The sequence below is a fragment of the Eurypyga helias genome, unplaced genomic scaffold (assembly GCF_000690775.1).
Source record: "Eurypyga helias isolate BGI_N326 unplaced genomic scaffold, ASM69077v1 scaffold11645, whole genome shotgun sequence".
NCBI classification, from domain to species: Eukaryota; Metazoa; Chordata; class Aves; order Eurypygiformes; family Eurypygidae; genus Eurypyga; species Eurypyga helias.
In genome coordinates this window covers 1-25032 of record NW_010252091.1, presented here as the reverse complement: position 1 = coordinate 25032, position 25032 = coordinate 1, and the positions used below count along the sequence as shown (strand labels likewise).

Below are 25032 nucleotides of genomic sequence, written 5' to 3'. Positions count from 1 at the left end.
TTAGGTTGGAGGTGGGCCCTCATATCGCAGCATCAGCTGGAAGGACTGAGCAAAGTTGTTGGCCAGTGCACAGTTACAGGTCTCCTCGGCCTGGGGCAAGAGGAAGGCCAGGAGCAGGAGGAGCAGGAGGAGTAGTTGAAATGGCAGTGCTGCCCAGCACACTCGATGCAGGAATGAGCACACACCTCCAGAGGGCTTCTGAAAAACACAAACCACAGAGCAACTTAGAATAGTAAAGACCTAGGGAGCTACATTTCAATTACATCAAACTGCTGGATAGAGGGGCAGAACAACTCATGCTGTCTTTGCTCTGGGATCCAGCCTGTGTGCTGGGTACGCTGTGCCTGACTGAAGCTGGGGCTTCAGTGACTACTTTCAGGAGAATACGTCACTCTCTTAAAGAATTCACTGCTGCAAAACTTTTTCTTCTAGCAGAAAAACACTGCTGACTTTCTAGCACTAGAAAACAACTGCCTCAAAGTCCATTTTCCAATTCCAAAGTGGTGGTTACAAATGCCAAGGCTGCCGACGGGTCTCCTCGCAGTCAGCATACGGCACAGAAGGCCTGCGTTAGTCACTCTCCTGTCAGTACATGGGACTGGTGATGCCTGGAGGAGAGGAGCCAGCCTTCTGCTCTCCGTCAGCAGAAAGGAGCTTTGCAGCTCATCCATCTCCCAGCTGCAATCTGCTCTTGGATCCTGACTTTGGGGTGTATGAGGCTGGAGAACAGAAAAAGGCCCTGCAGTGCAGCCTGCCTCAATGCCTCTCACCAGGCCCATCTTAAACTTTTATGTGATGTGGAACAATGAGAGAAAACTCAACACTGACTCTGAAGAGGACATTAAAGTCACAATGATTTCTGAGCAGCCACAGGAGGGACACACAAAGAAGTCCCATTACACTTCTCTTTATGCTGGTGCAAATCTAGAGTAGCTCAGTTAACTTCATTAATATAATCTGAATTAGCACAACCAGGAGAGAACATATTTGAGACTACAGAATTCAGGAAAGATTAAATAAGAAGTGATATTTCCACTGGCAAGATTCCTGGATATCTCCTGCTCATGAGGAGAACTATGTGTGTTTCACAAAAAACAGTCCAAGTCAACCATGTGCAAAGGAGTCCTGAAAAAGAGGGCTCAATAATCCATTAACTTCATCAAACATGGTTTTAAACTCAGAACGCAGAAATAACCTTAATGCTGCTACAGCATTAGGTACCAATCTACATCACAAACAGCATGGTTGCTCAGGTTTGTCTTTGCCTTCCTGTGATGACCACACCGCCAGTTCGTCACTCATGTTGTTCCTACCCCAATTCTTTTACCGATCCAGCATTTGATTTGGAGCAGGTCACTGACTCTGACCTGATCTCTAAAGCAAAGACTATTAATGTAACTCTAAGAAATGGGATGAGATTGAAATGTCATTCATTAAGTGCCTTGGTTTTAGATCCACTGTCAAGAGCTGTAAAATAGCATTGCTATTCAAAGCTCCTCCTCCACAAAGAATTAATGTGAAATGGCCTTACTAGTAAGCTATTGTTTGCTCCCCTTGGACCTTCCTGCAGGGAAAGATACTCAGGCTAACCACAGCAGATCCTAGCATTAGAAAAATCTGTGGAGGGACATATGCCTGGGGGCAGAACTTCAGAGAAGGAGAAATACTTTTGTCTTTATCCATTGCTTCTCTCCCACCTGCTTGCTGGGTTAATAGGCATCTGTGTTTGATGAACTTTTGTCTTTGTTACCCAGCTTCTTGGTTTTGTTTGATCATAGAGTAAGGTCAGAATCTTGTGTCTCTGACTCCATTTGTTGCCATGGGAATGAGTCTGCTATCGCAGACATGGTATTATGACATCTCTGCAGGACTGAAGATGAGGCACACAGGAGCTGTGAGGGTTTGCTGCTTTCAGCAAATTTGCAATGATAAGCCCTTAATATATGAGGGCCCCAACCTGCACACACTGAAATCCATGGGAGATTTACCATTAACTTCAGTGTCTGCAGCAGCATTATGCACAGAGACAACTAAATAAAGTCGGGATTGGGAACTACTTATTTATGGAGTTCAGCAGATACCCTTACAAATGGATTCATTACTTCTATGCCCAAGTTCTGGTGTTCTTGTGCACAAATCTTACATCAGTTCTGTTGCTTTGTGCTTGCTGGAACAATTGGTGATAGGATTTTTTTTCCTTTTTCTGTTGGTAGTACTTACTGCTAGAGGTCTTACAGTTTAGGGATAGAAAACTTTGAAGGAGACACAGCAACTTTTAATGAGAGACGATATAGTTGGAAAAAGCAGAGCAGTTTTGGGCACTGACTCCTTCTCCCATGTGTGAAAAAAGCAGCACTTCAATTTTACTAAGTCAAGTTATTTTTGTAGTCTGTGCGCAGAGATGCTTTCAGGCTGTGGTGACCTGAGACCATGGCATCAACAGGGATTCAGGATGGCAAGGTTCAAACCTTTGCTCTGCTGGGCTCAGTGATCACAGCTGTATGAGTCTACAACCTTAACACACATTATTCTGGGTTAGAAAAGGACAGTCTGACACAGTTCCACCTTTGCAAAAGACAGTTTGAACATTTCATTTCCATATGAGATCAAAGGTAGGAACCACAACCCTTGCTATGCAGTGGAATTCCCCTTCTCCAGTCACTTCAGTTACTGGCATCAGTTCAGCTACTAGCCAGCACCCACAGCGCCTGCAGTTTGTGTGTCAGATCTAGGCTCCACAAAATATTCTGAAATCAAATCTTCCTCTGAGGAAAGCTGGCAAAGCTCCAGTGAAGTCAACAGAACTTTAATTTCCATCATCTTAGAATAACAGCTGGAATACCTGGGTATTGAGCCAAAGTGTCAAGAGACATTTTTGAAACACACATGGAAAAGGAATAGGTTGACATTTAAAAAGAAAATATACTTTTAAAGTTCACCGTCAAGGATAAATGTCTTCCCCCCTTCTCCCTCAAAATACCAGGACAAGCAAGGACTGTCAAGAGGTAGACGGCTGTGTTTTGTGTAATGCTAAATGCATGCTTGTTACCAAATGAACTGCACTGGCTGTGAACATTCCCATTTGTACTTGATTCATGTGAGGCGTTTGAATGACAAGCATGGGTTCAGATCTAGGGAGTCCTCAGCACTTAAATCTGTTTGCAGTTAATAACTCCTTACCAAATGCACCGTGAAAAATCACTTGGATGGGAAACAGCAGAAAAGCACTTTAGAAATTGCTACATAATATTCCTGTGTAAGTTGCTAAAGTGTTTTACTAAAAATCAGTGCACTCCCTGGTTTGCTATTGACCACATTCCAGGATATATGAAAACACACAGTTAATCTAGCTATTTGGGGGAGCAGAGGAATATAGCATCTTATTCCATGCTCATTAGTGGTTTTTTTGCTGCTCCTTGTATGTCACCAGTGTGCCTGACAAAAATCATACCTGCACCACTGAAAACAGTGATCCAGCAGAAAAAAAGATTTAGTCTGGATTAATTTCTCTTACCTTAGAGCAAATCACTGAGCGACTAGCCTGGGATATGCACTGCTGTCTGAAAACTCCTGCTCTCCCCACGGATACTGGGACCAATGCCCTAGTGTCCTACACTACATGAAGACACCAACAGCCATGCTGCTTCATGCCAGGGCTGTATCTAGCCCAAGTATCCTATATTCTACAGCAATCGGTCCAGATGCATAGATACTATGGCAAGCATAAATAATTCCTCCTTAATATTCTCAGCCTCCAACTGCTTTCAGCTCAGGCAGTTTCCTGAGCCTGATACAGCTTATTCACCTAGTTAACACTCAGTGAATCTTTTTTCCAGTGAATCACTTCCAGATTCCCCCTGAACCTATATAAACTTTAAGTCCTCAATATCCTTTAGCAAGGAGTTCCAAAGGTCAACCAACCGGCATGAAGAACAAACCCCTTGTGTTATCTTTGAACCTGGCTACTAGTTCTTTCTGTGGAAGAGATGGAGAGTCACCCCGTCTACAGTCTCTGCACCATGCATGATTTTGTAAACCCCTGAGTGAAATGCTTGGACAGGATGAATCCAGGCTTATCTCCACAGCGGGAGGAGCACAACATAATGGGCTTAAACTCTAGCAATAGGTACAGAGGAAGTACTTCTTAATAGGAAGGATAGGCCTTGGAAAGGATCACCTACATAGGTATAAACTTTCCCACTTCATTACTCTCCTGAGAATGAGAAGAGCTACCAGGAAGGCCGTAACAGTGCCTTACCATACATCCCTTTCACTCTGAACAGGAGCACCCACCATACCGCACCATCATTTTTTTTTTGGAAAGCAATTGCCTTATCAGTGACGTTTTTCTTCTGAGAGGCCCTGGGTTTCTGCCACTTGACACCCCACTGGGCACTAATTCAGTTGCGACTCATAGGGACAGGTTATTGCCAACAAGAAGAGATCACTTCCAGGGGGAGCACAGGCTGCTCTCTCAAACCAATGCAAAATGGGCTTTTAGCTCAACGTCAGAGTTTGGAGCGGCGCTCCTCATCAGTTCTCAGCTCAGAGCCATGAGCATCACTGTGAGAAGCACCACATGGCAAACCACCGCTGGTCTTTTCAAGAGGGAAATAACGTGGGGGAGTTGGATACTACTGTCGCCAGAGAACTAAGCATCCAACAGGCTTTTGGGCAAAGCTGTGGCTCATTCCCATACACCACAGCAGGAACTAAGAGCTGGATGCTGCCGGTCAGAGGTTATCTGGCCTCCGCAAAAGGAGGGTGAGCCACTGGGTTCAGAATGGTATTTTCCTAAATGCAAACACTGCCCAGGTTAGGCAGCCGGCAGTGAGGAATCATAAGGCTGGCTGGGACCCCTTCGAGTCCTGCGCTTATCATTCTCCATCTCATAAAGAGCTACCAGAATGAATGTGCTGAAGGGAGGTTAACTGAGGTCACACAAGCAATTTTAGCTCTGATATGTTCTAACTTCAGATTGCTTGACTTTGCAACCGTAGCGTTCTCTTCAATTCTGAAAAGCGTAAGTGTATGTACGTAAATAAGTAAGTATACAGGCAAATTACAGGCTTTGTTTTCTCCCTTAGGGGAGACTCTGGAGTACCTCAGCATGGCTGAATAATAAGCTAGAATCTTTGATGAAGGCTTCATTTAAAAGAAACAGAAGACAAGGGAAAACCAGCAGTTTGCACCTCAATTTTCAGAAGTCACATGCGGCAGATATTTCAGAATTTTTGCTGCAAAGTCACTTAAAATTAAGTACTGTGCCATATGACACTGGGGCACAAACAGATTTACACAGGTTAGCTTCTGTGCGCATGTACAACATGACATGCTTTTACGAGCAGCGTGCCACAGGACAAGGGCTACAGCCCAGGGCTACAGATGTAGCAGCATTGATTTCTGTGATTCTACAGGCCTAAGCAAGCAGAAAAATTCTCTGGTTTGGTCCCATCTTCAGCACGTAAGCAGTGGAAACAACTTTCTTTTCTTTCTAGGAAGTGTTTGACATGATAAAATTTAGGAAGCACTGTGGCAGATTAGTAAAGTGGTAGGTAGGATGGGTCACTAAAAATATCTTAGCTCCATGTTACAAGAATATGAAAAGTCAAACTTTCAGTGAGGTAATTTTGAAGCACATTTTCATATTCAACAGCAGGCAGTGAGTTACACTTAGATTCTTAAGTATCGCAAGTGAAGTATTTGCAAAGGCTTCAGAACAGGGTAAAAGGTTTTGAAACCAGTTGTGCTGTTTTGGCTGGAATAATCTTCTTCACAGTAGCTATTATGGGGCTACGGTTTGGATCTCTGATGAAAACAGGGTTGATAACACACCCATGTTTTTGTTATTGCTCAGCAGTGCGTACACAGCCTCAGGCCCTTTCTGCTCCTCACACCGCCCCATCTGCAAGGAGGCTGGGGATGCACAAGAAGTTGGGAGGGGACACAGCCAGGAGAGCTGTGATGGGATGGCTTACTTTTAAAAAACTAGTATGTAATATTTTGAGGTATTGATTGCAAGTTTCCTATCGCACTTTTGACAGTAGCATTAAAAACATTTTTCAAGTATATACTGGAAATTGGTTTCATTCTGCTATTGGTCAATAAATCTCTCAGTCGTTACCTTCAGCTAGGAGGTAAAATTATACCCACTGAGGAAATAATTCTAAAGCATCTCCTTGGTGAAAATCTGCAAACACTTTACAACATAGTGGGCTACTAAAGGACACATCTTTTCAACAAAGAAAGCAGGGACCACCAAACCCATACCTAACCAACACCACGTTAACATGAAAAGCAGGTAAGAACCAGGCATGCTGGGAAGCCACATGTCTTCTCCATCTTGCACCAGCACTGCTATAGAGGGAGAGCATCAGCGAGACACAGAAGTGGCAGAACCAGATAAAAGACAGAGAGTCCCTGTTTTCTCACATTTGGGAAAGCTGTAATGTAGATCGGTAAACAACATGAAACCTTCAGAAACAGGGGCAGATAGGCAGGCAGCCTCGCTCGTGGGCCTGCTGGAGAAGGAAGGGGACACCTGTCTGGCACTGCATACCTAACCGTGGGTCACAGGTAGGAAGAGGCAGGCAGGACGTTTCAGCTTGTTTTTATTTTCCTAAGTTTCCTTTCTGAGCAAACATCTCTGCTGAGGGAAAATAAGTCTATCTGCTAATTTTGAATAGTAAAACGTGCTGCTTCTTGTGTTTGAGCCAAGGTATAATGTCTAAAGCAGGTAAGCACAGGCTTAGAGGCACAGTAACAAAAAAATATTAAGAGCTATCTATAAAAAAGATATTTAAAACTGAGGGAAAGATACCTTTTAATGAGTCTATTTTACTAAGAATGTAATTGTACAGAAGATTTCAAGTGGCTAACACACAGCAGGGCTTCAGGAAAACAAGTGGGCCATGCAGTGTCAATAGAGAGGCACCACAAATGCAGGCACGTACACACGATGCTGTGCATTTCTGAAATGTGACTTTCTGCCATGAAGAATTTCTGTTGTATCTGCTCTTGGGCAGAGCAGAGCCCATTACGGTTTTCCTCCTGGCAAGCGTCGGCAGCTCTTGCTCTGCACAGTTTCCTGAATGACTGCATTAATTTGATTGATTCCAGATCAATGGTGTCTCTAAATGAGATTAAATTACACCTTCCTTCTGTCTGTGTGTTACAGGAGATTACTCTTAGCAGAATCTCAAAGGAAGCAATTAGCTGACCACTGATGTAATGAATCCTAATTATTTTGTTTGTACAAACAATAAAGCCAGAATCATTTGTTTAGCAAGGAAGTGTAATTACTCTGAGCACTTAAGAAAATAAATCAAACAGTGCTACCTAGACCTGTAAATAACGAGCCTTTGATTTCCTATTTATGCTAAGAATGCTCATGGAATATTTTCAGGTAGCTGGGAGCCAACCTTTGAAAGTAATATTTATCATAGTTATTATTAAGTATTTGCTTGATTACGTCCTTGGGTGCCCTGCAGAAATATCCATCTACATTGCTCTGTCACTGGCACCTGCTAAAAATTCACTGCAGCCAGTGCAATTTCCTGCAACTGTTTTTTGTTAATCAACAAGCAGTCGCTCACATTGCAATCATTAGCCTATACTGTTCCTAAGGGCATGTCCTCAGCAAAGGATGAATGATCAGAAAAAAAGCACACGGAGCAGGCTCTATTCTGCCCAACATTTGGCCATGCAGGCTAGAAATGGAGTAAAACCAGAAGGCAACGAAATGAGACTGGCTGCAGCTGAGTCTTCCCCTTCTCCAGGTCGATCTGCTGTTACTGCAAAACATTCACAGCTCAAACAGGAGAGACAAGCAGGGTCACTGGGGACCTCGTGTGCAGAATGCAGAGATCAGTCAGTCCAAAAATAACTGAAATTCTGCTACTTCTGCTGATTTTGGATGACCCAAAAGCATGAGGGAGCTGACAAATTAGAGACAACCTCATCCCATTGCATGCAGACTCACTAGATGTTGCAAGTACGGTGATGCAGCCCCTAACCATGTGTTCTTTCCACAGATATTAACTCCCAAAATCAGCCATTCTCTCAGGGTACTTGAACAACAATATTTTGCCTTATCTTTCTTTCATTTCCAGTCACATTTTAGGCGTTAAATGGGAATTTAAAATAAACCGCAAAGCCACAAATCCTGCGGTTGGTTTGCTTTTCCTCTTCTCTCAGCCTGCACAGATGCACCCAAAGGGGATCACCATTATTTTCCGGTTCTCTTAAGTGATGCTCAACAATCTTATGGCAACACAGGCTCACATCCCGATAAAAGCCTTAGCCTGAAGGAGAAAAAGACACCTCTGCTTACAGCACCTGAATTCTCACTGTAGTGACACTGTTTAAATACAGAATGAAAGCTCTGAAGTCAGCAAAATCACACTGAAATGAGCAAGGCATAAGTTACTGCAACATTTGTGCTGGCTGAAGGGAAACTGCAAAGCACTTGTTGGTGCAATGGGAGCTATTTCCTTCATGCTTATGAGGTATTTCAGTTCTTCGTTCCTTCCCTCCCCGAGCTGTTTCTCTTTGTTTGTGTTCAGTAGCTATTAAAAACTCATAGAATGCTTTTTTTGTGCTCTTGCTGTAGGCCTAAGTGGCAAATGTTTGCTGCCTGCCTTTAGGTTATTCCAGTATCCTTGACAGTTAACTGAAGAATTCAGTCTCCCTCGGAGAAGTTAAGGGGGAGTAAACACCACCTACCCCGAGGCAGGTGGGACAGAGGAATTAAAGAATGACATCTGCAGTGTAGATATGCTTATGGCATAGCTTTTGTTTTGTTTTCTTTTCCCCTATAAACAACTTGACCAAAAGCAGAGAACATTCTGGAATATCCCTTTAGGCCTCTTCTAGGGAAAAACAGCACTACTAAATGCTGGGCTGCCTCTAGAACAAGTATGAAAATGTCATATTGTTTTTCCAGCCTGAAAAAAATCTGGTGACCTTACTGGATGACCAACAGTACCAAACAATTAATGCTGAGCCAGAAAGGCATGGACAGAAACTCTTTGGGAGTTTTCAGGAAGGCTGAACTGCAGCCAAAACTATGCAGGGGATATGTGAAAACTACCTTAAATTGGTCAGTATTTCGCTGGGGAAAAATGTTGGAGATGTTACTCCCCATGTGAGTACCAGAAGATACCTCATGGGAAAGTCTTGATTTCTGGCCTTACTAGAAGTGTACTGCACCCTTTAAATATCGCGCTCTTCTAAAGAGATGTTGAAGCAGGAGAAATCAAGGGTTTGATTTAGCTTAAGATGATTATGTGATTATGTTCCTGCAACACATTATTCATCCGATCTACTTTGTGTTGGCCAAATAAACCCTTATCCCATTCTTTCTGAAAACAAGGGGAAAGTGAGAGGACAGTACAAAGTAGAAGCTAACGGTATCTATAAACAAAGCAAACTGTGACAGAGAGGAAAGTCTCAGCTGAACACTGCTCAGGTCCACAGTAAAACTCGCTGACTTTATGGAAGTGGGATCAGAAATGCTGCTTGGGTTTCATAAGAAACTGGCCGCATTTTGTTTTCTTTAAGCTTCTCTCCTTATCATCTCCTGTACTGCTTCTGCTTCTTATGTCAGCACTTCCAAAAGAAAATCCTTCACAGGAAAAATTCTGCTGCTTAGAATAGAGATTAGTCTAATAACATTAGACAAATCTCTTGACTTTCTCTGGTTTTCTGCGTTAGCAAGGAGGCGGGCTGAATGATCCAAAGCTATTTTTTTCATAAGTATCTAAAGAATTAGAACTCCCGGTTTCAAAATTATCTTAGTCACTTGGACCCTAAATCCTTTAGAGGGAGATTTGGGGTCTTCCTTAGTCCCTTCTGAAAAAAGAATTAAAGTCTCGTACTGTGTAAAACTGAGTTCCTCTACCAAGTTCATCGCAGGAGATGGATTATTACCTTCTAGAGATACAGTAAGCATAGCTCAAGAATAAAACTGTAATATTTTTCCTTTTAAAATCTGGATAAAATAAGCTATTTCTTTAAGAGCAGCTCTTAATAAGCAAATTAATCCCAAGAATCTATAGAAAAGTTGAATTTAAAAGAATTATCTGCAAAATGTTTGATCAAACATTTTTTAGTGATAGCAAACTCTCATACCTTTCTGAATCTGTCTGATTCTTCTAAAGATCCAGGACTCTGTTTAAAAGGGGGAAGAAAAAAAAAAGGCAGCATGAACTGAAAATCCCAGCGGAGAGTGGAGCCTGCAAGTGAGCATTCACCTCACAGTGAATGTTTCTTTCAAATTCACGGTCACCTGGATAGAATGAACCAGCAGGAGATTTTTTTTTCTTTAATGAGCCTTCTAACACACCTCAGGCCGAAAGCTAAAACGTTTTCAGGCTCTTGGCCGTTTCAATCAGATCGGCAGTTCTCCCAGCAATAGATTTGACTTTACTGACACCTACTGACTACATTCATACTTACACAACGTTTTGGTCAGCACAGCGTAACTCCTTGCAATCAATGGCCAACGATTCTTAGGAATATGCTCTTTATTAATGGAGGTCATGCTTACCTTTGCATGCACTTAAGGATTTGTATTCTAAGTGAGCTTTGGGTTTGAAGACAAGGTTTCTCACAGCAGAAAATTTTCAGGTGTCTCAAATTTTAGGTGTTTGAGTTCAGATACTTTCTACAGCACTTGTACACAGGAAGTACCAAACACACACCTGTAAAGTCTAATCCTCCCATTATGGCATCTTGAAGTTGAAGGCATATTGCAAGTAGTTAAACTAGAAAAAAACTTAATTATGTATTACGCTAAGAACATGGGAATATCTTTAGGATGCCCTGAAATACGTTAGAGGGGGATGAATTCTGCCATTCTTAGCGTGTCTTTCATGTAACAACTTGTCAACTTCTTTAATCATTTGGTTCTTGCATGAAAATACCTCCTCTATTTCATGTCGTATGTCGTATCTTCTCTGTATTGTGCGCTTTTTGTGTATGGTCCCTTTGAACTTAAGACAAACTCCAACATATCCTCCAACCCCACTCCCTCTCTGCAGCGCGAGATAAAGGTTAGAATAGGTGATTCCGTTGTTGCTATTCACAAATGACTAAAGGAAGTTTAATTAAGCAGACACACACACACATACCGTTGAATTACGACTAGCAATGTGAAGCAACCTAAAAGAGCAACGGCGGAGATCACCCCCTGGGCAGTGAGTGCTGTCACCTACCGGTGAACGCATGGACTCTTTCAGTTTAGATATGTAGAGCAACCACCGGTAATGCAGGTCCTCCAGATGGTCAGTGTTTCCCATGACAGGATGAATATGAAGAAGGACCTCAAAGAGACACTGACCATAAGGCACACGAGACTGAAGCTCCTGCAGGCAAAGACAAGGTCAGCAGCAACTCAGAATTCAAGAAAGCCCCCCCCTTTAAATCTAGTATTCGAGAGAACAGTGGTACTAAATCAAACTACTGGGTACTCCGGAATAGCCCATTTATTTTTGTTGTTGCTTTTTTGGCTTGAAATGGTATAAAAGGGTCCACTCATTTACAGGACTCCTAAAGCCTTGGATATTTCTGTTAGTTTAATTTCTTACAGCATCTATTGTCATTGCATCTAGCTATATTCAGCAGAAAGTGAAGCCAAATACCTGACACTGGTTTTAAGCAGCCTCTTTTAATGAACACCCTTGCCATGCCACACTGGGAACACCCAGTCCAACAGTCCAACGCCAGGCTGTTCCCTTCCCTTCTACCACGCTGGCTCTAGCAGACCTCTTTTAGTAGAAGGCGTGAAATACTTTATCTAGATTTCTCAGCTTCATCTACTCTATACTCTCCTAAAGCAGAGTGTAGTATTTGGGGGGTGTTTTGGGTTTTGTTTTTTTTTTTGTTTTGTGGGGTTTTTTGGTTTGTTTTGTGAGGGTTTTAATGTTAGGGGCTTTTTTGCTGGTTGTTTGGGGCGCGTGTGTGGGTTGGTTTATTTAATTCTGACAGAATTTGCACTTATCGCAATCTTTGTCTCCATCTTCATCCCCTGAAAACTAACCTCCAGTTTTCTCTGACGTGCTTTAATTTCCTCTGAGGAAGATGAAGTCACAGCAAGAATTTTGTTCAGTTTGGTGTTTTCTCCTTGTAACCACCCTTCAAAGTCATGTAGGATCTTCAAGTGGTTGCTCGCATTTTGCCCATCTCCTATCTTCTCCTAGGTTACAGAACAACATGAACAGAAAAGCCCTTACTGTTATGTCAGATGCTTCTTCTGAAAGCCTGATTGCAAGATCTTAGCCTCCAACTTTGTAACTCGTAATATTAGATGAAGCCAGTCAAATGGTTCTTGTGAAGCAAATATGAAGGCATATAAAGAATCCCCCTCTCACCTGCTTATGGTTGGGATCTACATCTAAAAGATGGCAGACAGGTCCAGACATCCATCTGTTGTCCACAAATGCCATTTTCTTCTTATCAGCCACTGGCCTATTTAACTGCCACTTTTCGAGAAGACTTGAAAACACAAAACCAGAGACACCAGTGGAGTGAAACATCTAACAATGACACTTCCACATTTTCACTGGGACTACAGGGGACACTCTGGTGAAACGACTCTATTATTATTATAGTATTATTACTAGCACCAGCACTGTTATTAGTAAAGTTATTTCCAGCATCTTTTTAACACAATAAGGTCAAGACAGGACTGTCTCAAAGCAGCACCAGTCCTCTAGTTCTAACATTTCCAAGTGTTTTGTTTTCTTTATTCAGGGGAGTGAAGCACCAAAAAAAAAAAAAAACCAACCCCTACCTTGATAATATATCTTCCAGACTGGTAACAGCAGGCAGTACAGCCAAGCCTTCCTCAATTTAGTCATTCCATTTTTAAGCATATTCTGACACTATGTATGAATGTACTCACACATGTAACACAGACTATCAAGTATGAGCAGCAGTTTGACACTGCACACTCAGGGCACAATAAATTAAGTCCACATTTGCCAGCTAAGAAAGGATCTTAACTCTGGTTTTACTCCTGCAGGTTTGTAAAAGGCACAAATCCCAGTGCAAATACTGTCTTCTTGGAGATATCTCCAGATCAGGCAGAGAGGAGAACAGGAAGGGGAGGCCGAACAGCAGAAGTCACCCAGTCTACATTCTATTTTCTTCTGACACAGATTGGCAGTACAAGGGTGAGTCAGGTCCTAAGGACACACTGCCTACTCCGAGTGTGAGGTAAAAGCAGCTTCAAAGACTGCTCTGGTCCCCAGATTCTCTAAAATGGCTTTCTTGAAAATAATGATGTCCAGTTTACAAACGACTCAGTAAAATCTCACCTTGCTCCTAGCACTGCTAGTGACACAGCTAGCTGTTCACTTTCCCAGCACACAGCATAAAGCATCAAGTGTGTCTGGTCATACAGAAGTAAAGAGCATCCCCTTGATGGGACATGAGGAAGACGTACATCAGCACTTACCCACTTGCCATGTCCTTCAGTGATCTCCACAACTCCTTCAGCTGATCCAGCTCTGCCTGGATATGCGCAGTCTCCTCTGGGGAAGAATTCTCCATGACCAGCTGGCCATGAGCTTCCACAAGGTACAGCTGGATCTCCTTATCTGGAAACTCAGCTAGCCATCTCTGAAACGTACAGCCCTTAGTTACTTCTAGGTATCCTGGGTAAAGCAGAGGCTATGTCAGACTGAAGGCCATGTTCAGTCCAGGACTATGCTGGTTCTGTTGGTACTAGCTAGAACATACCTAGCAGGAAAAAAAATATGCTGTGGATTCTTGCAAAGAGCCAACATAGGTCAAAGAGCTGATGACAAAACATAAAGGGTGTAGGCTGTCAGTGCATCCCTTCTGTAGCCTTCCCATGAAATACCTTGGTTTCCCATACAAAGGCAAAAGCTGCCAGCTGAAGTACCCTGCCCGAGTGAATCTAGCATGCAAAATACTGCTACACAGGGAAAAGCTAGCAACTGTGGGATAGCTCAGTTCAACACAGTATATCGTTAGCTAACGGTAATAATGCACAATGTATCAACGAGTACATACAGGCAAAGGTAGGTACGGTCCACAGACATCACCCTGGCAGGAAGAGCTCTTTTTAAAACCACCTAGCCTTTGATAATACTTTATTCATCTCAATAGTTCTTAGCTATTTCTCGCTGCTCTTGTCTTTTACCTAGCTCCACATCCCACAGCACAGGGAAAAACAGGGAGGCAGCAGCAATCAACAGCTATCACAGGAGGAACAAGGCATCATTACTCTCCCCAACCAGGAAACCCTTGCTAGAATCCCCCCGCCCTTAATGTCTGAATGCTGCAAAGTGAGTAATTAACATCTTACACTAAGATGCTTTTCTCACCTCGAGGCATGCCACCCTGTCATCAGTGTTCTGCTCTCCATCAGCACCCTGGTAGGCATCAATCTTCTCCACAGTTACTGCGATCCACTGCTGGAGGTCAGCGAGTTTGTCGTTGTACACCCAGTGCTTCTGAATATGCTCTTTGCTCTGCTGTATCATCATCTACAAATGATAGAAATATATCAGCAAATAAACACAGACAAAAACCAGTTGCATCACTGGATCTAACACTGTGTCTACTGGCACAGAATCTCACAGGCAAAGAGGGAAAAAACAGCTGTTAATGAGACACAAACAACTTTACCCTTTAGCATCAGTGGCATAGGAAACTCCTGCAAGCTCCTGCAGGCCTGAACTCAACCACATGGAGGGGGCATTAAGCACTAGAATAGCTCCCTTCCTTTTCAGCTGAAACAGAGTAGTGTTTGGGGTTTTTTATACCCCAGTGAATACTAAATACATCTTACACTCCCTGAATCAGAAAGGACTGTATAGACTTTTTTGGAAAAAGTCCAGTTCAGCGATAAATGGGATTATTGAGATTGAAAACTAGAATTCCACAGTGCACTTTATCATATACGTTTTTATGGTGATCTGAGTAACTGAGGTAATTTTATAAGCTTTTAATCTGAGACTGCTTTGGAAGGTCCCTTTATAGCTATGTTTGCAAGCCACAGAATGCCCCAGGACAAAACAAGTAATTATGCAATTGAAACACTTTTCTGTCATTAGCTTTTGAGTCACAAAGATAAAAAAACCCAAGCAGTTTGACACAAAAACACTATCCAGGAATCTGTGAAGTCCAAGCACCTCCATGATAATATAACTATGAGGTCTTTTGGTCAGAAACCTTAGGCCTGCACCAGAAATAATCACATTACAGATTATCAGAGAATCCTGGAGGAGTTATCAGAGTTGTAAGAATTCAGTGCCTTCTTCCCCTCAAATGAAAACATGTCACTCAATGCATATAATCACATATGCTCAAACATTTTAAAAATACGTTTAAATAGTGGCAACTGAGAACTCCTCAGGCAACTAAAAACTCTTCCTGTTGTTACCTCCAGTGCTCTCTTCAGGGCCTGAGAGTCAGACGAAAGTTGGTTCATTTCATGCCTGTGTGTGGTATTTGACTGAACAAGCTTCTCCACCTCCTCCATTTGAACTGCAAGCTCTGCCAAGTCATCTTGGATCACCTGCAGAGGGAAAGACAGATTCCATATGGGTAATGCGGCATGGACCTCCACAAAACATAGTAGTTTCATCTGACAGCGTGAGGGGCAAAGAAAAGGAACAATTACTGTTATTAAGGGGTTTGTTTTGATGTTTAGAAGTCAACGTTTCTGAAAGAAATGGATATCCTTACATGTTACCAGTTGGTAACAAAGGATGACAAGTTGCTGAGAAGATGCCAGAGGATACATAGTATAATTAAGTAATTACTGAAAAGAACTATGGTGATAACACCCCTGTAGTCACCAAGGGTGAAGTGGCTCTGTATAGCTGAATCACTGTAGCTCACCGTGGTGAAAAGGAAGAGTCATCCCCTCTCTCTCTTCCCCTCCCTCTCTTCTGTCCCCTTGCCCAGATGTGTAATTCCACTGCATGCCCTGAGCAAGCTCTACTGCACATTGGATGCTTTGCTGAACCAGTTCAAAACACTAACCAAGTGGTAAATGATCATCTTCTGCTGTTGATTCTTTTTTTCTTATCTTGGCCAGCTGAATTAGCCCGTGGAGTAAATCCAGCACGTGTTAAAATTGTGACAAGGTAAAGAGCAGGAAAGAGGGGATGCAGGAGGAGGTGGGACAATGGGAAGTCCTGTTCTTGGAGGGAGTTAGATTGGTTTAGGTTATCTTGAGCAGTTTCACTCCCACTAGGAAGTATCGGGATACATTTTCCTTAGCAATAAAACTAGCTCAAGAAGGTGTTGCAGCAACAGTTTTTAGCTGCCTGTTGCTACGCCTAAGCCCAATTTGCCAGTTTTTCAGTTGCATTGCTTCAATTTCATCCGTTCCATGCTATAAACTGAACCAAATGAAATTATCTAACACACAATCAATTGAGGGGACAAGGTACTGAATTCCTAATGCTAATAAAATATGAACAAACAGGACTACAATTAATTGAGGATATTATGGTCAAACATTAGTGTAATGTACCTGGAGTCTCTGGAGTTGTGTCTTTTTGCCCATTAAGCCAGGCCGTGGTTCCTTCTCTAGATCTAATTTGGCTTTGAGGGCAGATAACTTCTTCTTCAAAGGTTCAAAACCAGCACCAAAGTCCTTATGTTGTGATATCAAATTCTAGATGGAGAAAGAAGAATAAAAAAGATCCAGCATTCAACATATATCCCTTGGTATTATCTTTTCACAATGTCTATTTCATACTCAGAATAAACACCAGACTACACTATGCAACAGACCACAAATTAATTTGAACATTTGATCAACCTAGAAAAAGGGATTCAGCAAAGCTGGTTAGTACTATATTTCTGTCTAAAAAACTGGCTTAGTAAAAGATTGATCATTGTTTTTGTCACAGGCAAAGACTGTGTATGGTCTCTGAAGCTCACCTGGAGTTTGTTCTTGCTTTGCAGCAGACTTTTGTGTAGAATTTCTCTCTCCTTTGAAGCTTCAGCTGCTTCTTGCAGGAAAGATTTTGCTGTTTCCTCACCAAGGACGCTGTTTAGAAAATCTTTCTTCAGTTGTAATGTCATCAACTTCTCTTTGAACTGAGAGCTTTCAGCTAGAGCAGCCTAAAGGAGAAAAATTCTTCCAGTGAAATCATAGCACCCCACCCCCCCACCTCACATAATAATATTATTCTCACACAAGTCACACAACCAAAGCAGTATGACAAAGTCAGGTAAAAACAGCATGCTGGGCTGACAAGGGATAACAGAAGGTACCTGGACAGTGCCCAGTTAAAGGAAAAGTCTTCCTGATAATGTTAGAAGCACCAGGGCTGCATCCATTTTGTGAACAGAAATAGAGGAAAGCTGTACTATGGAAAGAGTTGTCTGTGCAGAGGAGAGGCCTAAACAACCAACAGAAAGGACAGCTTGAATGCTCATCCTGAGGATAAACTCCATCCCCATTCACAGACACATTTATTCTGGAAATCACAGGGATGACAAAATAACAAACACACCTTGCTGGGCAGATGCAGAAATCATGCATTATAATCCACGACTACAGTGCCACACACTTCTTAACAGAGTCCCCAGACTTCCCGTCCAGGGACATCTGGGCTAATGCTAAACAGTATTATCATCATTGATAAAGATATCTAGCACTTTAATTCAGCCTATTGCATTGACAACACCAGTTAACCAAACAGAGGACAGAAAGTAAGACATTCTGCTACAGCTGGAGCTAGCTATTGACCTCCACACTGGGGGTTTCCTGCCCTACTGGAAAGGGCCTTCCAGCTGCTGCTGTCCCACAGCTGTATGCATGCAGCTGCTGGCATAGCTTGAGCAAACACAAACCAAGTATCAGCTTCTGAACTTGTCTGCTACCTCAATGTGAGCCAGCGCTGGCTTTGGAGTCTCCAGAAGCATCTGGACTGATGGTTTCCACTGTTCAAAATCTTGCAGGGGATTTTGAAAGAGTCTTCTCAGTTGGATTTCTGTATCAGTGCTCATTTTAGATGTCTTGCCTCTAACACTGCAAGGATAAAGTGACAGCCAAGAGAAGGATTACAAAGAAATCCAAGTTCAAACATCCTATTCATCAAGGCATGAATTAACACAATACTCGTGTGTAAACTGTATCCAGCACAAAAGCCTCAGTCTTTTTTACTGCCTGAGCCTGGTGTTGCGTACTGACAGCTGCTCCGTCAGTCTGAGACATCCGACAAAACTTTATTTAGACGCCGTAAGACACATTTGTCTCCTGTGCAACTGTGTACTTTGCCTTTCCAGCAGCCAGCAGTCTGCCCTTGTATGTGATCTTTCACCAGCATGATTGAACAAATCATATTATTGTAGCAGTCTCACTGACTGCTGGGAGGAACAAGCCAAAAGGGTCTAGAACTTAACTCCAGTCGTCTGTACTGTTTTACACATTACTGGGTCTTTGTTCCTTTAAAATATTACATGAAGAAATCTTTGATCACTCTATGTAACCTACAAAAAGAAAAAAATACGTATTTTTTTCAGATATAAATTTTTAAAGTTTTGCAGAACCACTTGTATTTATTCTAATAGATGCAATTCTTATGAAAGCTTTGTATTTATGTATGTATACACCCACATGAACATGTGTATATGGAAAATAAAACTAAAATCAGCACGCATTCATTAAATATCCAGGTTTCTCTTATAAAGGCTTATCTAAAATACAGCTGAGTAACAAGGCCTAGCAGTGACACACTCCATGCAGCTGCCTACTCTTTTTCTCAGCTTTCCTGACCTCCCAGTTTGCAGAATCCTATTTGATATGGCAGAATGCAGCCCAAACTCTATGTTCATATGGGAACAGTGTCTTGCAAATTTACCAGCCAGGCAAGCAAGAGCAATGCCAATCAAAATTAACACTGCCTTTCTATAAAAACAGAAACAACAATCTTACCTCTGCCACTGGGACGTTACCGAGCTAAACAAAGGCAAGCTTGCAGAGGCCAAAAGCTCCGCAAATAGAAAGTTCTGACATTACATGTCCTTTGCCATTTGCTCTGCTGCTCCTGTCAGGCTCAGCATGAAGCTGCCAGACTTCGCAAAGAGGCGTTGGAGAGAAGCTGGCAAAGAGCAGCTGCCATTTTCTACGCAGAGGCGAGTCCCCTGCCTTCCCTGCTTCTCTTCTGACATTGTTTACTTGTTAGAACTTAAACTGAAATCCTTTCCCATAATGACTTATAACCCTCCAGCAGGACAGCATACTGTGCACCGGACAGAGGAAAATAAGCTTGGATACAATAAAACAACTGACCTTTTTCCTTATAAAAAAAAAAAAAAATCCTTTATTCTAGTTCGCAAAATTTGCCGCAGCTTCTTTACTTCCTGATTCCAGGCAGCCTGGAAACGGAAACAGTGAAGTCTGGGGAGAGGCTAAACTTTCAGAGTTTCCAACCCAAGGCAAGTTGAAAACAGGAATCATGCATATATGCTGCCAGGAGAAGGGGAATAAACCCTGCCAAATAATTGCTAAGGCTGATGAGTCACCACAACAAACTCCACAAGGGAGGGTCATAATTCTTCTGAACCATTTACTACTACAGCTTCTGTCCTGATTTTCTAGTTGCTGTCATGAAAGGCAAGCAAAATACTTAAATTGTTATTATAAAAAGCTAAGAAGATCAAATTAGCTGCCAACAATCTAATTTTCTTCAAGCCATACACAACATTAATGATGCAAGATTGTTGCTTGAAAATGGCCAGCAGCCTACAGCTCCTAGCAAATGGCTAAAATTACAGGTTTACTGAAATGTGGAGGCAGATGTCATTAGCAAAACCCTTACTTTTCTACCCGTCACCTACAGACGGATGGCATATCACTTTTTTCTTAGACCCCCCATCAATCCCTTCAATGTCTGAGCCAAGATTCCCCCCACGCCCCGGCATAATCAGATTTCTCACTACCTTTTGTAGTGCTGTATTGCAGAGACAACGCTCTCAGTGTGTGGCTGCACATCTTGGGAAAACCGTAGCAGTTCCTTAAGCTGAGCCTTCAGCTTCTCAATCTTGAACTCTTCTGCAGCCAGAGCTGTTCTTGTTGCCTTAATCATAAAAATAACAAACAGATCACACCTTATGCAGTGCCTGGCACATGAAATGAAGAGATAAGGCTGTCTCTCGGGGTATTCACAAAGGGTATCCCCTTTCTGCTGCCTTTTTTCCTAGTTGTAAGGAATATGGACTTTGCTAAGGCAGAAAACATCCTCAGGAACCGTTTTGTTCCTGAAGGCTCTCTCTTCCCTCCTCATGCTGCCTAGCCTCGGCATCTCATCTGCAGGGCCCACTTTCTGAACACAGTGAATCACAAATAGGCCCAGTTTCAGTTCGCTGGTTGCAGTATATAACATGAGATGCATTTTTGGAGCAGTCTCAACTGCATCTGTCTGCATGAGCTGATCTTTCTCAAAGACTCACATATACACAGAATGTTAATTCTAGGGTGACGTAGCGAAACAAAACCAACAAAACCACATGCAGATGTAGCTGAACTGAACCAGCCTGGATTTTGTGGATCCTTTTAGCCTATACTTTTCCCAGCTAGTCCTGATGAGTTCTAGACATACAAATAGCAACGAAAAGCACTTTGAGAAGGGACAATAAATGCAAAACCAGACCTCGTGAGGAAATGAGTGGTAAAGATTTTTATCTGTTTTACGTGTGACAATCTATTTGCACTCATTTTAGCAACAAATTGATTTTGGTGTAAATACAGGATTGCTACAAACTGTCTCTGCTGGTAAAGGAATAGAGGTAGCCACCTTACACAGATGAAGGATACAATATAGAAGTGGACTTACCAAATACCCCAGAAACGTGTGTATTTGTGTGTGCGTGTGTATGTATTTGCATATACAGTGAGGTATTATTTTCCTGCTTCTTTTTAAGTAGAGAAAATTTTTTGTTTGCTCTGTATTGTGCGCTTTTTGCATATGGTCCCTTCAAACTTAAGACAAACTCCAACATATCCTCCAACCCCACGCCCTCTCTGCAGCGCGAGATAAAGGTTAGAATAGGTGATTCCATTGTTGCTATTCACATTTTCCTCAGTCTGTTTCATACACTTTCCTTATCACCTTCAACCAATGGGACAGGCACCTGTTGGATGTGACTACATGTGTTCAATCTATGACTGCACCTGATTCTCCTGGTTTTAGGCATACAGGGGGTAACAACTTACACTGCATTTTTTCCACAGAATTAACAACTCCTCTTCGGTCTTTTCTGCTTCCCCAGGGTCCAGACCATCTTCTAGTCTCTGTAGATCTTCTCTCAACTCCTGAATGTCTGCTTCTAATTGTCTGGCTTGGGACTCATAGGTACTTTTCGACTGTTGGATTTTAAGCAATCTCTCCTCCTCCTCACTAATCAGTTTAATCTTCTCTAAGGCTTTTCTTAGCTCTTCGAGTTCATCCTTCATTCTCTCAGCTACAAGTGGGGAAGTATTCTGAATCACCTCTGCACACTGATTTTCAAGGTGCTTCCATTTCTTTTCACCACTCCTAATATTTTTGGCAATTTTCTGCAGAAAGAAGTTAAATAAAGATTAGCTGCACGAATGAAAAGTTGGGGAAAAAGCTGAAAGCAGTAGGAAAAAAAAGACCATCTCTCCTGGTCATACATATTTTGTTCTTCACTTATTTCAAAGTATGTCTTTTTTTCAAGTGACCAGAAGCCAGGATTGGTCATCTGGATGCCTTTTGAGTAATACTAACTGTCATGATTCTGAAAATATGGACTTCATTTTCATAAATGTTTGTCAACTGAGGCCCCTGACAAAGAAAACAGGAGCTGCAGGCACTAGGAAAGACTAATAGCCCGATCTCAGAGAGATTTAAAGCTAAACAGTTTAAGCGGTGGCACCAAAATATTGGATACTGTTCTCAAAACTGGTATTTTTATCACCAGTTCTAAATTCAAAACATGTGAGCCTTCAGGGTCTATTCAGATCATGTTTACCAAATATAATTCATTTAAACAAGTTTAAAGACCAAGATTCTCAAACAATCATGTAACTGCAGGAGATTAGGCTTTAAGAAAAACAAATGAGACCAGCCTGTGACTCATGCTACAGCTGGGAGAACTATATGTACTATAATAAGTTTTAGGACCTGATACAACTCTTCTCCCCCAGCCCATGTTACAATCACCACCTTGTTTTGCTTGTGTAATTCTTTTCTCAAATACAACCCTTGCATGGTTTGAGAAACATATACAGGCATGAAGAACACTCAATCCTAGCTCCTTGTTAGAACTCTATTGTTTAAGGACCTTCAGTGCCTTTAACTTGTCCTCAGCTGATGACTTGGTTGCTTCTCCGACGCAGCAGTTTAATCTTTCTGTCACACCATTCAGCCACGATTGAAACTGGTTGACGTTAGCGCTGTACCGCTCATGTTCCCTGGTTATCTGTTCCAGCAGTTTCACTCTGGTCTGTAACAAGAGACATCAGAAGCTGTGAGGACAGTGTTTATCAGGCTCTTTTTCCTTCACGCTAACCCAGAATTTATAAACAAGAGTCCCTTTCCGTGAGCCCTGGCAGCACTTGGCCTCCACAGGAATTCACAGTTCACCTGAAGAAACAGAACACCAAAGTACATAAAGGCTTGTCGCCATCTGGGTCGCGCTGCAGCCTCTCAGCGGCTAGTCTCCGAGGGGACAAACTGCAAGGACCCCTCAGGGGAATTTCCAGCCTCTCCTTTCCAAAACTTCCTATCTTCTCATTAGAAAAAGAAGAGAGACAGAAGTCTGTTCCTGGTTTTTACTTTGGGAGACAAGCAGTTATGTTCCCCATGCTGGTTAAAAGATGAGCACACAACAGATAGACTTCACCTGTCTCTCGAAATGAGAATAAGAGACTGTGTTAGGGGCATGCAAATTGTTTCGAAGTGTTCAATATTTCAGCAGGCTGTATGTAAAGTTGACCATCCCCTTCAGTCATAAAGCCCACGAACTTTCATACTTACTCAATTAGCAGATCCCAAACTATCCTGTGGTGATATCACAGATCCTGGAAGCCAATTTAAGCCTATAGGAAGCAGGCTTCATTTTCTGAGTTATTGTGTGTGCACCCTGTAACCAACAATCCCTTAACTTGGGGCCTGCACAGCATGAGCTGCTTCTCCCTGACCCAATCTGGCACTCTCACAACAAGGCAGAGTCGCATTTGCTCAGACTATTCTTGTTAGTCAGCTGCAGTTCAGGACTTGCTGAAGGAAATTTTACACAGAGGAATCCTGCTCTGTTGTTTCACTAGCATAATATCCAACCTAAGTATTATTTCCTCCAAAATCAGACTAATTTTTCTTGCCTTTCACCAGATGTCATGGAGAGCAATTGAGGTACACTGTGGTTACATTAGAAAAAAGCTGTTCCATTTAGCACTAGCAGCGCCCTTGAAAGGCTTTGCTGTCACAGGCAACAGGCTCAGTTTCATTTTGTGTAATATGGGACATGCCCTGTGCCTCTGAGCCGAGCTGCATCCCAGCTGCCCTCCACAGACAGTAGGGTGATAGCTGCAATGGTGGGCAGAGTTTCAAAGTCCCCTCTGCATTTCCCTTGTCTGTGAGGCTCTGGGCATGTCCCCCCACTTGCCACCCTGCCTACGACGGCAGCGGGCTATCGCTGACCTGCCAGCCTTTCTCCAACCAGGCCAGCAGAAGGGTGACATGAGCATCAATCACCACGGGATCTCCTATGTGTGGAGGGGTGGTGGTCCCTCTGGGACTTTGCCCTTCACCTTTGGGGCAGGTTATGCCCATGGTTCCGTACAAAGCCACTGCTCTCCAGGTGGCACCACACCAGTCTGCTTTCCACACTGCCACTGCAACCTCTGCTGACTTGTACAGGTCAATAGTGACTCCCCTAAAGTTAGCTGACATGCTTTGGGACAAAAAGGGATAGCTAAGGGACAACTGCTTCCCATGAAGGATGAAATGCTGCCCATTTATAAGGGCAGGACCTTTAATAGCACCACCTATGCAAACATGAGTTTGGATAAGACCAAAAAGCAGAATTATGACTGCAGACTTCTGCAGTCAAGGTGTATTCAGTAGAACAACTTGCTTGCTAAATCCCCTTGCCTTGATTCTCAAATCTGCAGGGTGCATACAGGTTAAACTATTCTCACTTTGACCTCAGGTTAGGACTTGCAGTCTTACAGAGGTGTGAATGAGACAAATGTCCAGGTGAAACAAGTCAACCCAAGCTTTTTGATTCAAGCAAATGAGGTTAATTGGGTGCACTGACAGAAGCTCCAGAGGTAGCAAGTCAGAAAAACAAAGTGGAGCTATTATTAAACTCAAGAGTCTTATGCTAACATATAGAGGGTTAAAAAGGAAGTCAAAATGACCCAGCCCTGGCCAGGCTATTCAGTCAAAACAAAGGAGTGCAGTTTGGATACTCTGTCCAGTCCCTGAGCTCAGGGAAGAGATGCCCTGGATCTGGACAGACTGTGCTGTCAGACAATAGGCTAACAGAGCTGAGCCACCCCCAACCCCTCCCCGAAATGAAACTTTCTAATCATGGAAAACATGGTATCCCTCGCTTCTGTGAGGTTAGCTGTTCAGGGAGCAGGACGGTGTCAGACTCAATGTCCAGATGCCCCCGAGTAAGGTGAGGAGGCATTAAGGAAAGACACGGCCCTGGGAAGAGTGAGCACTGACAGGAAAAGAACGAGCTTCCTGCGGGCTGCAGAGGAATGTGTGTGGGCAGGATGTGCCCAGCCCTGGGTCCCTGCAGAGGGTGGGCAGAGGAAACCCTCTCCCCCAGGCTCCCGGTACAGCCAGCAACGGCAGAGCACCCTCCCCTGGAAGGCAATCTAGAGCACATGAAGTTCCTGGTTTAAATCCCTCTGTGACATCTGAAGTCACTGAAGTGAAGGGCTCTGAAGAGGAGGATCGAGTCAGAGGCCCCGTCCTGAAATGGAAAAAACCGCGGCAAAATCAGCGAAAGACCATGCTGCTAAAAGCGCAGGGCAGAGGGAGACCCAGCACCCCGGAG

At 42.9% G+C, this 25032-nt stretch overlaps 1 protein-coding gene across 1 annotated transcript; it reads right to left on the bottom strand.

Moving 5' to 3' along the window:
* Nucleotides 1–23792, bottom strand: SYNE3 (spectrin repeat containing, nuclear envelope family member 3). Its single transcript, XM_010152230.1, has 15 exons — nt 23661–23792; nt 22303–22464; nt 21212–21553; nt 19939–20075; nt 17878–18025; nt 16930–17112; nt 16517–16660; nt 15416–15550; nt 14355–14516; nt 13460–13623; nt 12372–12495; nt 12041–12196; nt 11217–11366; nt 10132–10170; nt 1–198 (listed from the first exon to the last, which is right to left on the bottom strand). Exons 1-15 carry the CDS (start codon nt 23790–23792, stop codon nt 1–3), a joined length of 2376 nt encoding a protein of 791 aa, XP_010150532.1.
* Between the last annotated feature and the right edge of the window lie 1240 nt (nt 23793–25032).

Coding starts and splice junctions, on each gene's coding strand:
- SYNE3 (XM_010152230.1), bottom strand. CDS start 23,792: ATGGGCATAACCTGCCCCAAAGGTGAAGGGCAAAGTCCCAGAGGGACC. Junction 20,076..21,211: donor TTCTGTGGAAAAAATGCAGT/GTAAGTTGTTAC, acceptor TTTATGATTAAG/GCAACAAGAACAGCTCTGGC. Junction 14,517..15,415: donor CCCTGAAGAGAGCACTGGAG/GTAACAACAGGA, acceptor TATCATTTGTAG/ATGATGATACAGCAGAGCAA.